The 13,678-nt window shown below is 37.7% G+C and overlaps 1 protein-coding gene across 2 annotated transcripts in view; it reads left to right on the top strand.

Annotated features, from left to right (window-relative positions):
• Positions 1–13,678, top strand: part of Rspo2 (R-spondin 2) — a 147,993-nt gene that overhangs the window by 89,795 nt on the left and 44,520 nt on the right. For both annotated transcript variants that reach the window (XM_031359185.1, XM_031359184.1), the window contains exons 4-5: positions 951–1,094; positions 2,885–3,073. In XM_031359185.1, coding sequence (XP_031215045.1) covers positions 951–1,094; positions 2,885–3,073 — 333 coding nt within the window. The remainder of the gene's footprint in view (positions 1–950; positions 1,095–2,884; positions 3,074–13,678) is intronic.

Here is a 13,678-nt window from a genome sequence, read left to right as displayed (position 1 = left end):
CTTCTTCTTCTTCTTCTTCTTCTTCTTCTTCTTCTTCTTCTTCTTCTTCTTCTTCCTTCTTTTTCTTCCTTCTTCTTTTTCTTCCTCTTCTCCCTCCTCCTCCTCCTTCTCCTCCTCCATTTTCCTCCTACTCCTCCTACTCCTCCTCCTCCTCCTCCTCCTCCTCGTCCTCCTTCTTCCTTCTCCTCCTCCTCCTCCTCCTCCTTCTTCCAATAAGCTGTTACTAGCAGTCATCCAAGAAAGGAGACTGGGTTTAGGAAAAGCCCAGTCAGAAACAAAGCAGCCATTACTCCCTGTGTGACTTAGTGCCTGGGATACTCTTTTTACAAATTGTGGGTTCTACTCTATGGGAAAGAGTAAGTGGAAATGTATATAAATGCCTTTGCACAGTGAGATTTCTACACAGGATGACCTAATGTATCTTTTCCTTGCCCATGTCACATCATTGTCTGAACAAAAAGGAAGAGAGCATTGACCCATGCTTTAGGTAACATACCAAACATTTGAATATATGTTGAAATTTGAAATCTTTTCATTCCTGACTGTGTGAAAACAGAAGATACTGACAAGAGTTCCCATTTGGTTTCCTACTGTGGGACTTTGAAAGGCAGAGGAGATATCGGTTTTAGAAATGATATAACTTGTAGTCAGAGGGTATTCTTTATAATCATCTGCTTTAATTCGATTTGAACTAACAAACATTTCTTGAGTTTCCTGCTGTCTCAAGCCCTTTGCTGGCACCATGACCTATCTTATTGATATGGCAAGCTGTTGGGAGAGTTGGGGTGAATTAGAACACTATGACATGAATAAATCAAAGCCTGTACATAGCCTGTACATGTATTTCTCTGATCATTAGTATTTTGCTTAAGGTAACCAATGCATTTGTGTAACTGTGAGTTGTAAAGTATACAACATTCTTTAACTATTTTTTCTCTTTAACATTGTAGGATGCAGAATAGAAAACTGTGATTCTTGCTTCAGCAAAGACTTTTGTACCAAGTGCAAAGTAGGCTTTTATTTGCATAGAGGCCGCTGCTTTGATGAATGTCCGGATGGGTTTGCACCATTAGATGAGACTATGGAATGTGTAGGTGAGTAGTTCTTAATTCAACTTTCAAAATTCAGAATTTCATTGCAAATTTTCATGGCTGTTTCTGTGAATACTCATTTTGGATATAGTCAACCTAAAAGTAAATGGGTTCTGTTGTTCATTAGAACTGAAAGGATTTTTGTTTGTTGATTCTGAATATTTTAGGCATCATGATGATGGATAGCTTTGTTTCAAAATTTGCTAGTTATGTATTTGCCAAGTTAGGCTACTTAAGGGCTGATAAAGTTTATCATCTGTAGTATATCTATTTCTTATTATCTTATTAGTACTGTTAGAGAAAAACATTTTATTTAGTAGAATAATAAAACATCCCAGCAGTGTCATGCCAGACATCCTATTGCCTTAGCCATTCAAGCAAATGGACCATGGACCTTCTTGCTAAGCCATCTGTGTAAAAAAAAAATAAGTTGAAAGAATACTTTGTGGCAAAATATATTTTCTTGATGACTGACTACGTTTTACAAAATTTATTAAAGTGGATTTGCTGTTAACTGAGTTTTAGATCTATAGAATGCATACTTTAATATACATAGTATGAAAAAATAATCACACATCTTAGAAGCTTCATATGAACTCACATAAAGTCTTGCTTTAGCAAAGACTTTTGTACCAAGTAAAAAGTCAGCTTTTATTTGCATAGAGGCCACTGCCTTGATGAATATTTATAAAATACTGTGTATGTGCCACTGATTAACAGGTAAATTTGACAAATACATTGACTTATTCTAAATTATAATTTCATGTCCATCTCCCTCAAATTTTACTAGGTGCATTATATATCTGTTTTGATATGCAATAATCATCAATTAACTTCCAGTTTCTTAAAAGGAGAGATTTTAAAATGGAACTTGATAATTTTTACCTGTAGAAATATTGCTGAAATATTTTGCGAACTATTGTGGAGGAAAATTTACTTTAGAGTGTCATTTGGAAAGAAATGTCTTATAATTATATTTATGCGTGTATTAGTACATGCAGATTATCACTCAGTTAAAAATGAGAGAGCCACTAAAACATATATTTTGAGTGTTTAGCTTTTGATAAGAGTCACACCCATTACAAATTTTGAATGGAAATGTACATAATATTCCATGACAGATTCCTATGCATTGCCCTGTATAACAATTTTAAATGGGTTTTTAAAATTATAGAATTGGCCCTGGTGCTTACTGAGTTTGAAAATGCCATATGTTAAGTGTAGACTCCAGGCTGGGGTCGTGAGGTACTTACAAGGGGATCTTTTCAGTGGCAAGCACACTTAATGAATAGATAGAATACACATGTGCGCGTGTTCACACATACACACACACACACACACACACACACACACACACACAACCTCCTTGCCTGCTTCCTAGTACTTAAAAAAAACCACACAGGTATGGATTTGGAGTAGGACATAGGAAATTAGCCTGTCAGCTTCTGGTTTCCGTCATGGCATGCTAAGAGCCTGTTCTGTGTTAGGTTTTGTCTGTTTAGAGATCATCATCTAGAGATGATACAGTTTTGTATCTAGGCCTGGCCAGCAGTATTTCTTTGAAAACATGACAGATGGAAAGCACGAGGCCTTTAATTACTTATGAGGAATTTGTTTGTCTTAGCTGTCAGTGCTCTGTGACTTAAACAACTTTCGTTTCAGAAAGATGAGTGTAGATCCTGCAGGTTACATAACCTGCTATTTGATATTTGTGGTGGAGGTGATGGATAAAGTCTAATGAAAAGTGGACATCCAACTGCTGTCTGTGTTTGTATCTTTTAAATCCTTATTAGAAGGTTGTGAAGTTGGTCATTGGAGCGAATGGGGAACATGTAGCAGAAACAACCGCACGTGTGGATTTAAATGGGGTCTGGAAACCAGAACACGGCAGATTGTTAAAAAGCCAGCAAAAGACACAATACCATGTCCAACCATTGCGGAGTCCAGGAGATGCAAGATGGCCATAAGGCACTGTGCAGGAGGTGGGTTTAAACAATCACGCTCATGAGCTGCTTGCTTTCTGAAATTTTCCTTCCTCCCTCCTTCTCCTAATAAATGCTATTTATCTGTGATGGAAACCTGATACTAACATTGGAGATGAGGTAAAATTCTACTTTTTTCTAAAGAAACAAATGCTTAAGTTGTGATTTATATAGAGTGAACATTTCATTTGTTCTTATAATAGTTTTTAACTAGCTTGAAGGAGTATCAATATGCTTTCGAAAATAAGAATTATAAAAGTGTGAGTTATGTGTATGTGTCTCTCTGTGTGTATGTGTCTGTGTGTTGTGTGTGTTTTCAAATGTGACATAATAAAGGGTTCTTGTGAAATTGGGCCTTTGCAGATGTTGCTCAGAAGAAGGGGCCAACTTCCAGTTGAGGAGAGTTTAGATTAGGAAGGTTTATAGAATCTGTAAAATTATCTTCATCGTTACTAGTTGAAGATGACAACTTAAAATAAACTTACCCAAACACCAGGAGGAAAAAACCCTGCCTTAATATTACCACAATTAGCCCTTTCTCTTTGTTTTGATAATAATTTGTAGAAAACAGCTACTGGTATGTGTGTGCTTAACTCTTTGTAATGATTATACTGATTTGCAGTCATTATTCTATAATAGCCAAATTAGGCTCATTTGGAAATTAAGAGAGGAGTACCTAGCAAGGTGTGGGACAACAGAGAACCAGGATGTCAAAATGCAATTCTTGTGTGTATGTGTTTGTGGGTTGTGAATACATGTGTGTTTGTGACATGTATGTGTATGTGTACATGTGTGTACACGTGGAGGCCAGATGACAACATTAGGCATCTCCTTTTATTGTTTTCAACCTTTTAAAGACATGGTCTCATACTGACCTGGCACACATTAATTTGGCTAGACTCTTTGGCCAGCAAGACACTAGGACCCTCTGTTTCTGTGCACTTTGTGCAAGGCTAGAGTTACTGGCATCCCTGATTTGTATGTAGATGCTGGGTATATGAACTTTGCTGCTCTTCATAACAGTGTAGCAAGCATATTACTGAGACATGCAGCTTGTTCCTATGGAATTTCCACAATGTTCGTGTGCTTTGTTAAGTAGTAATCACTTATTGATACTTACTATATCACTGGCCAAAGCCGTATTGCCACAGATGCAACTGAGGTTTTTTTTTTTTTTTTTTTTTTTTTAAGTGCACAAATTAAAACAAAAGAAAACAAACAAAACAAAACAACAGCAAAAGGAAAGTTGTTTTTGGAAAAGTGCCTTTAAAATAATCCAAACTTTTGTTTGCCCTCGTCGCCCCTCACCCGCTGTTGGTGTGTAACTTCTCAACCTTTGAACTCAAGCCCAGAAAGAAACCACATAGCTGCCTGAAGTGGGCTTCTATCCGCATTCTGCTGCATCATAGAGAGTGTCTATGATCCATGGAGAAAGACGAAACTCTGAAGACTGGAAGACTCCAGCAGGCCTCTGAGGACGATTAGATCCAGATTCAGAAGCTCCTGTGGAGGAGCCAGCTTTTCCTCTTGAATTAGTCTTGCTTTTCCTTTACTGGGCCTTTGAAACAAAGTTTTTTTTGGGTCTGCTTTTCACTAACAAGGATGGTTTTGTTCACTCTAAGTGGGTATTTTTCAGTCAAAATATAAGAAAATATTTTCTTACAAAGCTAATAAGCCATGTCTTGGATAGCTGAGAGCATTTAACCTGCAACCTTTCGCCTAAAAGCAAACCCAAGGTATTCAGGTATTGAGAAGAAAGACTTCCTTTGTTGTATATTGTTTATATAGCTAGCCCCTCCCCCACTCCTTTTCAAGCAACATGGTCCTGCAATTGTGGTTTACGTTAATAGCAAAAATTAAACTGAAAATATTCTGGAAACAAACACATGCTTATGTGTAATAAGAGCCCCAATACCCCTCTATCCTTTGCAGCCTTTTATTTGTCTGGCCTTAGTCATGACTGAGAATTTTCTAGAGAACGGGTAGGTTGTTAACCATAATGTCTATTATATTAGCATTATTTGTGCCACCAACAGTTACCATCCTAATGGAATATGATTTACTCTTCAGATAAATTATGCCACAAAAAATTGCTAAGGTCTGATTTGCTAGGTTATTTTTTTCCTTAAGAAATATAAATCAGGATAGATTCTATAGCATAAACTTTATTTAGGTTTTAACCATATTTTTCCCATTAAGCACTGTTCTAATCTCTGTAGCTATCTAATTTTCAGTTACTAGCATGATAGCATGATTTTTTTTTTTTTTTGTCTAAATGTCAAATAGCAAACACTCACCTCTTTATAACAGGGTTTCGAAGATATGCTGGAACTTGTTTTATTGTTTGATTTAAAGGCAAATAAACTAAATTAGTAGACATTAAGAGCTCTGTAATAAAATGACTTCTAATTACAAATGTAGGCTATAAGAACTAAGAAATTAATTGTGGAACGTGAGCAGCAGTTCCTAAAAACTGGCCTAACCTCTAGTGGAGAGTCCACCTTGCCGCAGGTGAGAGTGGGGGAAAGTCCCTCTCTTCAGCTGGTCATGCTGATTACAGGAAGAATGGAGAAGAAAACCACGTTATCCCCTTTTCCATCTTGATTTGATTTCAGTGATCTGCTTTGACAAACCATGCAAAAATGTAAGTCGTAATCAGGTTGGAAATACAGGCATTTTTCAGATCTTTTCAACATATGTATGGATTTTTCTCCTGTTGGAGCCAATCTTAACCTGATTGCACTCAAATGCAGCCTGAGCCCCCTTCACACTGGAGCACAGGCACATTAAAATCAGCTGCTTTCGATTACAGAAAGGCCGGCGTTAGAGGTCAACATCGTGGAATAAATAGCTGCTGCGTATCTAAGATGTTACACTGAAAGCTATTAGATAGGAGAAAATGAACAACTAGAAAAGTAAAAATAACAAGGAAAATATCTCAGTGTAATGATCTAGCATTCTATTTCCTTACTCATCATAGGCTGCTCTGTCTGTGAGGGACAAAAGGAGAAAACTATATAGAAGCTTTAGTAGATGTGTTTGTGCTGAAGTACCCATCCCATTTCTAAACGTTTGGTTTTGACCAGTTGCCTTTTCTTCACCTATGGATGAAATATGTAAGATTTCTTGGACTTTCCTATCAATCCTCAGAGTTTTGGTCTATGGTCTGGGTGCCTACATCTTGTCAACTCGTAACTTTTGTGACACTCCTCCCACCCACAACAAGTGACACTTAACCTTTCTTGGCTCTTATTTCCTCATTTATAAACTGAAAATACTGATGGGGGAGATCTCTAAGATTTAGACTTCTTCTAAACTGCAGTGGTTGCAGGATTAATTGCTAAAAGGAGCAGGGGAGGTCTGCCTTTTCCCTATAGAAGACAAGGAAAAGAGCATAGTCATGGAGACAACCATGTCTCTGATGATTGTAGCCCTGAACATGTGCTGAGCCATCTGTAACTGGTGATTTTCATTCTCCTGCTCCAAAAATGACTTCTGTGTGTTCAACCTTCAAAGACTAAAGAAGAGTTATTTTAAATGTAGGTGCTACTGCTGGCTTAGCTACCAAAGAGCAGACGTGTAAGGGAGGAACAAAGAAAAGATAGGGGAGCACAAGAAACCACAGGAGGAAAAAAAGACAAGACAATGAATTGATAGTGTGTTTGGGAAACAAGTGGGAAGAAGTGTAGACCCCTAACGAGTCAAAGTTGTATTTGCTGCAATACAGCAATCTCTTCCCACCTCCCCAGTGTTAGATTTCATCCCGTTGGGAAGAGTATAGTTTAGTAATAGCCCAAACTCTGAATGGGAGAAATTTCAAAAATCTAGTTTAAGTTGTATATTAGGCAGCATTTTAAGAGAAAAAGATAAACAGGCTATTATATATTTGAATGTTAAATGGGAAAACAACTACAAAATGTTAAAGGATGGTGATGGAAGAGACAGAGACAAAGACAGAGGCATGGGAATGGGAAGTTTTGTGGAGTTAATTCTCTCTTTCTACCTTTGTTTGTTCCAGGGAGCAAATTCAGGTTCTTTGCCTCCTATAGTAAAGTGTGTTTACTTGTTTAAATAGCTCTCTGGCTCTGACAGCAAGTTTTGTTAGTTTAGTGTTTATTGTTCTTTTGCTTAAAGAATTCTTGAGTTTTTCTTAGAAATACTAACTGTGGTAAAGAAGTAAATGGATGAGCCTATATAATAATTTCATATGTAGGCATGAGCTGTATAGGAAAGAAAACCAGGACAAGGAGGGCTTTCCCTGAGGTGTGATGTCTTGTGTTTGATATTTAGAGAGTGGTGAGAGTGATGTTTGGTCAGGGATCTGAGGGAAGATGATCCTGTGAAGATCAAGGATACATGTGTTGTAGTTGTTGACACAATGACTATTTTAACATTTTGGGGGAAGGAGAATGGCTCAGTGAGTGCCTGGGAGGCTCTGACTGGCCCTTAGCAAGTTGCTAGTGGCAGTATCAAGAGTTTGACCAAAGTCTTGCTGCATAGGAGGGCTGAGTTTCTTGTGCCCTTTCTTTGTTCCTGTAGTGAAGGTTAAAGGAAAAGCCATGACTCTCCAGTATCATGAGGAATCCAAGTTTCAGCTCTCTCTATTCCTCCATTCAGAAATATCATTCAATGTCTTTACTAGTACTTTGAAACATAACTTCATCCTACCTCCATTCCTTCCTGACATCTTGCTATGTAGAATTACAAGTGAGATGAAATCCAGAGGTCATTTTTCAAATGTGTCAAAGCACAGGACCACTATCTGTGCTTAGACTCATAGGCTATGAAAACCCTACTCTCCTATAATTTTAGTGTTGCTGGTGTTCACTTCACCAGGGTATGTGGCTTCAAGACATTCCTTTCATATTTAGTGTTTCAGGGTCAGCTTTCTGGATGAGGCTACTTGGTGTGTGTGTGTGTGTGTGTGTGTGTGTGTGTGCCACATTTAGCATCAGTTCCATATATGATAGATCTGTAACCCATCATTGCCTTCCTTGTTTCTTTCTTAGACATTTCAGCAGTCAGTGTCTTAGGTAATGCTCTGACAGATATTCAGTGGCTTTCTGTATTTGATGTTGTGGCTGCCTCTGCTCACTGTTAGTTCACCATAGTGTCATTCTTTCAGTCACACTCGTTTTCTTAGCAATATACCAACAAGGAAAATATAAGCCTGCTACTATATATACTATATATTTTCAATTTGAAAATAATTAATCCTGCTTATGGGCATTACTTGATTCTTGCCCACTACTTTATTTTCAAAAGTAGCTCTTAAGTTAGTAGGAAGGAAATGAAACTATTATTTAGCAACTTAGAATCTTAAGCTCTGTAAACATCTACTTTTAAAAGGTGACAATAATAAGACCTCACTAATCTCTATTTCTGTGTGTGCATATAAATTTGACAGTCTCATGTAGACTAAGCATTAGATAATAGAACTAAAGATGCTAGCAGATTGCGATGGATTAAATAAAGAACAGGAAATAAGCACATTTTCAGTAGGACGGGGTCAAGAAAATATGCTTTAGACATGTGTTCTTTATTTCTCTACATTTTGTTTACATTTGAGTTGCAATTTATGTGGTCATTTCTACATGCCAGCCTCAAGGATAGTTTGGAAGAAAGGATTAGACAAAAACACATTCCTACTGAGACTTACATATTGTCAAAGGTGTCGTTAATGCATCTTTTTTCATCTGAAGTATCTAAACAAATTTTTTTTTTTTTAGTGTTTCTCTGTGTTCTGCTAAATACTTTGTTGTATTTCTTTTGAGCAATCATTGGTTTGTGTTTGTAGTGTTTTTGAATTAAGCAAATCATACTGCTTCTACATAATTTGTATACATAGTATTTGTAGTGATTGTAAAATTGAGGTTACCCATAGCTGCCACTTTTTAAATTATTATTATTATTAATGTTAATGATCATCATCATTATTATTACTATTATCCAAACTGCTATACTTGCTCACAAAATAATTCTGGCTGTAGAGTGTCTAAAACTCCTGTTTTAGGGGGCTGAATGATATGTTGAAAAGTGCCCTTTTCTGGGCCATTCTCTCTATCATGCCCTGCTTTAAAGTGTTTCTTTTTTCTTGTTCTTAGAAAATGAGCAGAGGTTAAGCATTGGTACCCTGCTGTTGGTGGTAGTAGAATTCTCATTGCTATTGTTGTCGGTGGTGGTGTCAGTGGTAGTGTCAGTGGTAGTGGGGTGTGTGTGTGTGTGTGTGTTGTGTATATAGTGCTTGACAAGAATGTCTTAGAAAGCCCAGAGTCTTCCCAAATGTTGGGATCACTGGTTTGTACCACTGTTTCAAGTGGTGGTGCACCTGTTGTTGATGTTCTTTAGAAATCATGTTCTTTTTAGGTTTATTGATACTCACATGGCTTTGTGTAAGTTCTGTGGAAATGTGGAGTATCAAAGGATCTTCCTATAGGATAGATGGAAAACAAAGTTGATAAATGGTAAAAACAGGCACAACTCTGGGCATAAGCATGGACATGGGCATGAGAAATATATGTTCAGGGCTCTTATAGAATTCAAAGGCGTGAAATTAGAATTTCCTTTCTTAGCTTTGTTATTAGACAGTCCAGATGCCATTATTGCTTGCTCAGAGAGGATAGTCAGTGAGTGAGCAAGGGAAAGAAGCTACACCTTTGTGCCATACTCGGTGCTTCTCATCTGGAACTTCTACCAGACCTATTTAATCATAGTCTGGGGCACCATGTTCCAGCCCCTTTTATGGGCACTTATAAAAAGAATTTCTCAACTACATGTGCCACCGAAGGCCTGACGTCCAATGTGTAACAAGGCAAAGGGGAAAATTCCAGAGAGCCTTTCTTTTATGAATTTTACTCAGCAGCAAGCTAGTTTGATCTTAATGTGAATGATATAAAACCAGTTTTTATGACTCTTCAAAAATAAAAACAACTTTAATAGGACACAAATGGTGCTGGATGTGGAGTGTCCCCTTTATAGGAAACATCACCTTACCCCCTGGGAGACAAGAAAGCCTTGCCTAAAAATCCCCTAATATTTCTTAGAAATCATTTTCCCAACACTGATGCCTATGATCTTTCCATGGTGTTGATAAAGAATAGGAGAAAGTTGGTACACTCACTCGGGTTTCCTGTGCCACCTCTGCAGTTACTGCACTGAACTCTAGCTATACTTGTGATTTCTCTAGGGCCACAGGCAACAAGAGAACATATTGTTGGAAAGAACCACAGGTTTTACTAAAATCCCAGTATGACTCATATTTTCATCATACAGAAGTAGCTAAGATGATATAATTATTTTGCATAATATGTTTGACAAACATTTTCACTATTAATATGCAACTATGGAAAGTTTTTGCTGTACAAATCAGCATCTCTGTGGTACACAGACATAATTTTTCATAGGTCTAGTATTTTCTTTTACTTAAGGACTTTGGAGACTAGAAATAAGATATATAAAATTGTCTGGTCAAGAGACATTTAATAATTAACACAGCACTCATATCTTTTTGCCAAATGCTCATCATATTTAGTGGCAGTGTGAAAAGGTACACCACTGCATAGTAAAACAAAAAACCCCAAATGTAAAAATATGAGGACAAAGAAAAATCTGAAGACAATGAAGTATGTGCATTTAATTGATGTTGGAGGAGAAGGATTTACATTATAGAAAAAAGTTGAGGAAATTGATACTTCACACAAAATATTCTGGTTCTATAGGAAGAGATACACTGAGGAGGTTACTGTCAGATATAATACATTTCTCAAATGGGAGACATCCAGAGCAGTGGATCCTGTGGTGGAAGGTGTACTGGAGACTGTGTATGTCACATCCGAGTTCCCAGAAGGCAGCTTCATCTATCCGTTCATGCAAAGTAGAGGGTGTGTGATCATGATGCGACTCCACAGAGTCGTGGGAGAGGTGGAGATAGAACTCTGAATTACCATTATTTTTACTTGACTGGGATCATTCAGAATATTCTTTCAGTGAATATTGGTCTTGCAGGGCAGGTAAAAGTTTAACATCTGGAGTATCTATATATGATGAAGCTCTGTTATCCTAGGGATGAGTAGCTGCCCTTGAAACTTGTCAGTAAATATGGTATACTTATTAGATGGTAAGGAAGTTCTCTCAAGGGACTTCCTTACACTAATATTTTAAGAATCCCTTTGTGGTTTTTGCTTCTTTTCCAAGGCTGTTCTTGGATGATTTTAATATGTATCAAAATTATTAGTTATGATTAAACCACATGGAGCTTGAGTAAATGCTTCCTCAGTTGAACTCACTTTACTAAATCTGTTGTAGAGCACCTTCCCATAGATGATGCTGTGTGAGATCAGCTGTTCTATGAAATCCATGATTTTATGATTTCTCTGTCATGTATTCTTCCAGTGTTCTGAAGAAATGAACAGCTGGAGAAGGGAGTTATTTAAACAAAAATGATAAGTCAGTGAAGAAGGAAATGTATATCACACGATAGCAAAAGAACCATATCATAAATGTCAACTGCCTCTTATAGTAATCTAGTATTTAGTTGGGGGGATTATTAGCTGTCAGAACCAAGGAAGATCTCTGGACAGCAGGAATAGCTAGAAGCCTTGTATTAAGATTTGTTTATTTTTTTACTTTATGAGTGTTTGCCTGCACATATGTATGTATATATATATATATATATATATATATATGTATATCTGCACCATGTGCATGATTGCTATCCAAGGAGGCCAGAGAGGATGTCATATCCCTTGTAACTGATGTTATGGATGGCTTGGAGGTGCCATGTGAGTGCTGGGAGTTGAACCTTGTTCTTCTATTGGTTTTGGTGCTCTTAACTACCGAACCATCTCTCCAGGTCTTGGAGTCTTGTTTTATTCATTTTTCTTTTATTTAAGACATATTGTTTTCATATAACATGTCCTGATCATGGTTTTTCCTCTCCCAACTTCTAGTTTCTCCTCACTCTCTTTCCATTTGGATCTATTCCCCTGTGGTCTCACAGTAGAAAACAAACAGGCAGCTATGAAATAATAAAAAAAAAAGAACAAAACCAACAAGTTGAAATGGGACAAAGCAAATGAACAGAAGATAAAGGGCCAGTGAAAAAGTATGAGAAGCACATATAGACACAAAGACACACATGTACACATAAGAATCCTAACAAAACAATCAAAATCCATACTACATACACAAAGGAAAAAGGTTGGGGGGATTGGAACATTAGGATCAAATATAGAAGCAGAGGGCAGATGGGGTGAGGGATAAAATATGGGGAGGGACAGATAAATGACCATTTGAGGGGTCATATGGAAACCTAGTAGAAACCTCTTAAAATAATACATATACGTGTATGAAGTTCATCGAAATGAATACCCTCAAATATCAGGAGAGATGTTTTCCCAAATAGATATATCTTGTCAACAAATGTAGTTTCCAGTAATAGGAATGACATCCATATCATTGAACTGTGGCCAGAAAGTCCCCATGGGAACCCCCAAATAACTCAAGTTACTGCCAACAAGTTGCTCTCCACAAACTTTGATGGCAAGGTCATATCACTGACATCTATACAATTCAATGAAAATGAGAAGTCCTATTGTTCTAGGACTAGCTAGAGCCTTCAGGAGGGACTGACTAGTGCTCATATTCCTGGAAGGTACTCTGTCTGCTACCAGAGATGAAATGTAAACATTAACACAGTTACAAACCCTTCTATCTACCATGCCTGCTAGATTTGCTGGTGTAGTAGTGGCACTACGCTGTGTGAGTAACCAAGACCTTGTTGGATTTAAAGTCTACCCCATGAGAAGAAACCCATCCGCAACACTGCCTGAGTGACCAAGAACCTGAGACTGAGAGGCCCAGTACCTAAAGGAAAACCAAATACTACTGTTTTGTTAAAGGAAAGTAGCCATTAAATATCTCCTAAGGACGTTGCTCAGTCTAGTACCATGGACACTAGTCAGTAGGGGTGAAGGTGTTAGATAGTTACCAGTTTAACATCTCTGCGGTCAATGAGTTGTCTTCAGTGATATGATCTTGCTGTCAGTAAGTGGAGAACAACCAGTAACCAGAGCAATAGGGTGAGAATCTGTCTCAGAGAAGCTTTCTCCTGTAGCAGATGAGAAAAAGACAGAGACCCACAGCCAGACAATGAGCAGAGAGTAAGAGACTTTAGAACACTCCATCCTTAATTGGCATGTCTTTGTCAAATCCCATCAGTTCTCAGAGAACTGTCATAGAGGAGGTGGAAAGATCATAAGAGTCAGAAGGGGATGGGGGATGCCAAGGAAAGAAGTTCCCCTAGAACACAGCAAGATGAATGTATGCATGAAGTCACAGGACAGGGCCTACACCAGATAGGGTTCTGGAGCTGAGAAGAGAAGTAGACACCACCCTCCATCCTTAACCTAGAAGGTAGCTCCAGCTGATAACGAGTTGCAAATGAAAAATTAGTTTTCTCCAAGGGAGACTCACTTGGTATTCAAACTACCCTTACTAAGTGTAGGCCTCATGCCCAGCAGTAGATAGATATCCAACACAAAAATGAACTCAACAGCATCTTTGGGGATTCTCTGTTTCATAATGCTGTGTCAGGGCTTTTTTTTT

The sequence above is a fragment of the Mastomys coucha genome, unplaced genomic scaffold (genome assembly GCF_008632895.1).
Source record: "Mastomys coucha isolate ucsf_1 unplaced genomic scaffold, UCSF_Mcou_1 pScaffold7, whole genome shotgun sequence".
NCBI classification, from domain to species: domain Eukaryota; kingdom Metazoa; phylum Chordata; class Mammalia; order Rodentia; family Muridae; genus Mastomys; species Mastomys coucha.
Note: the sequence above shows the minus strand (reverse complement) of the source record. Positions and strands in the feature narration are given on the sequence as shown.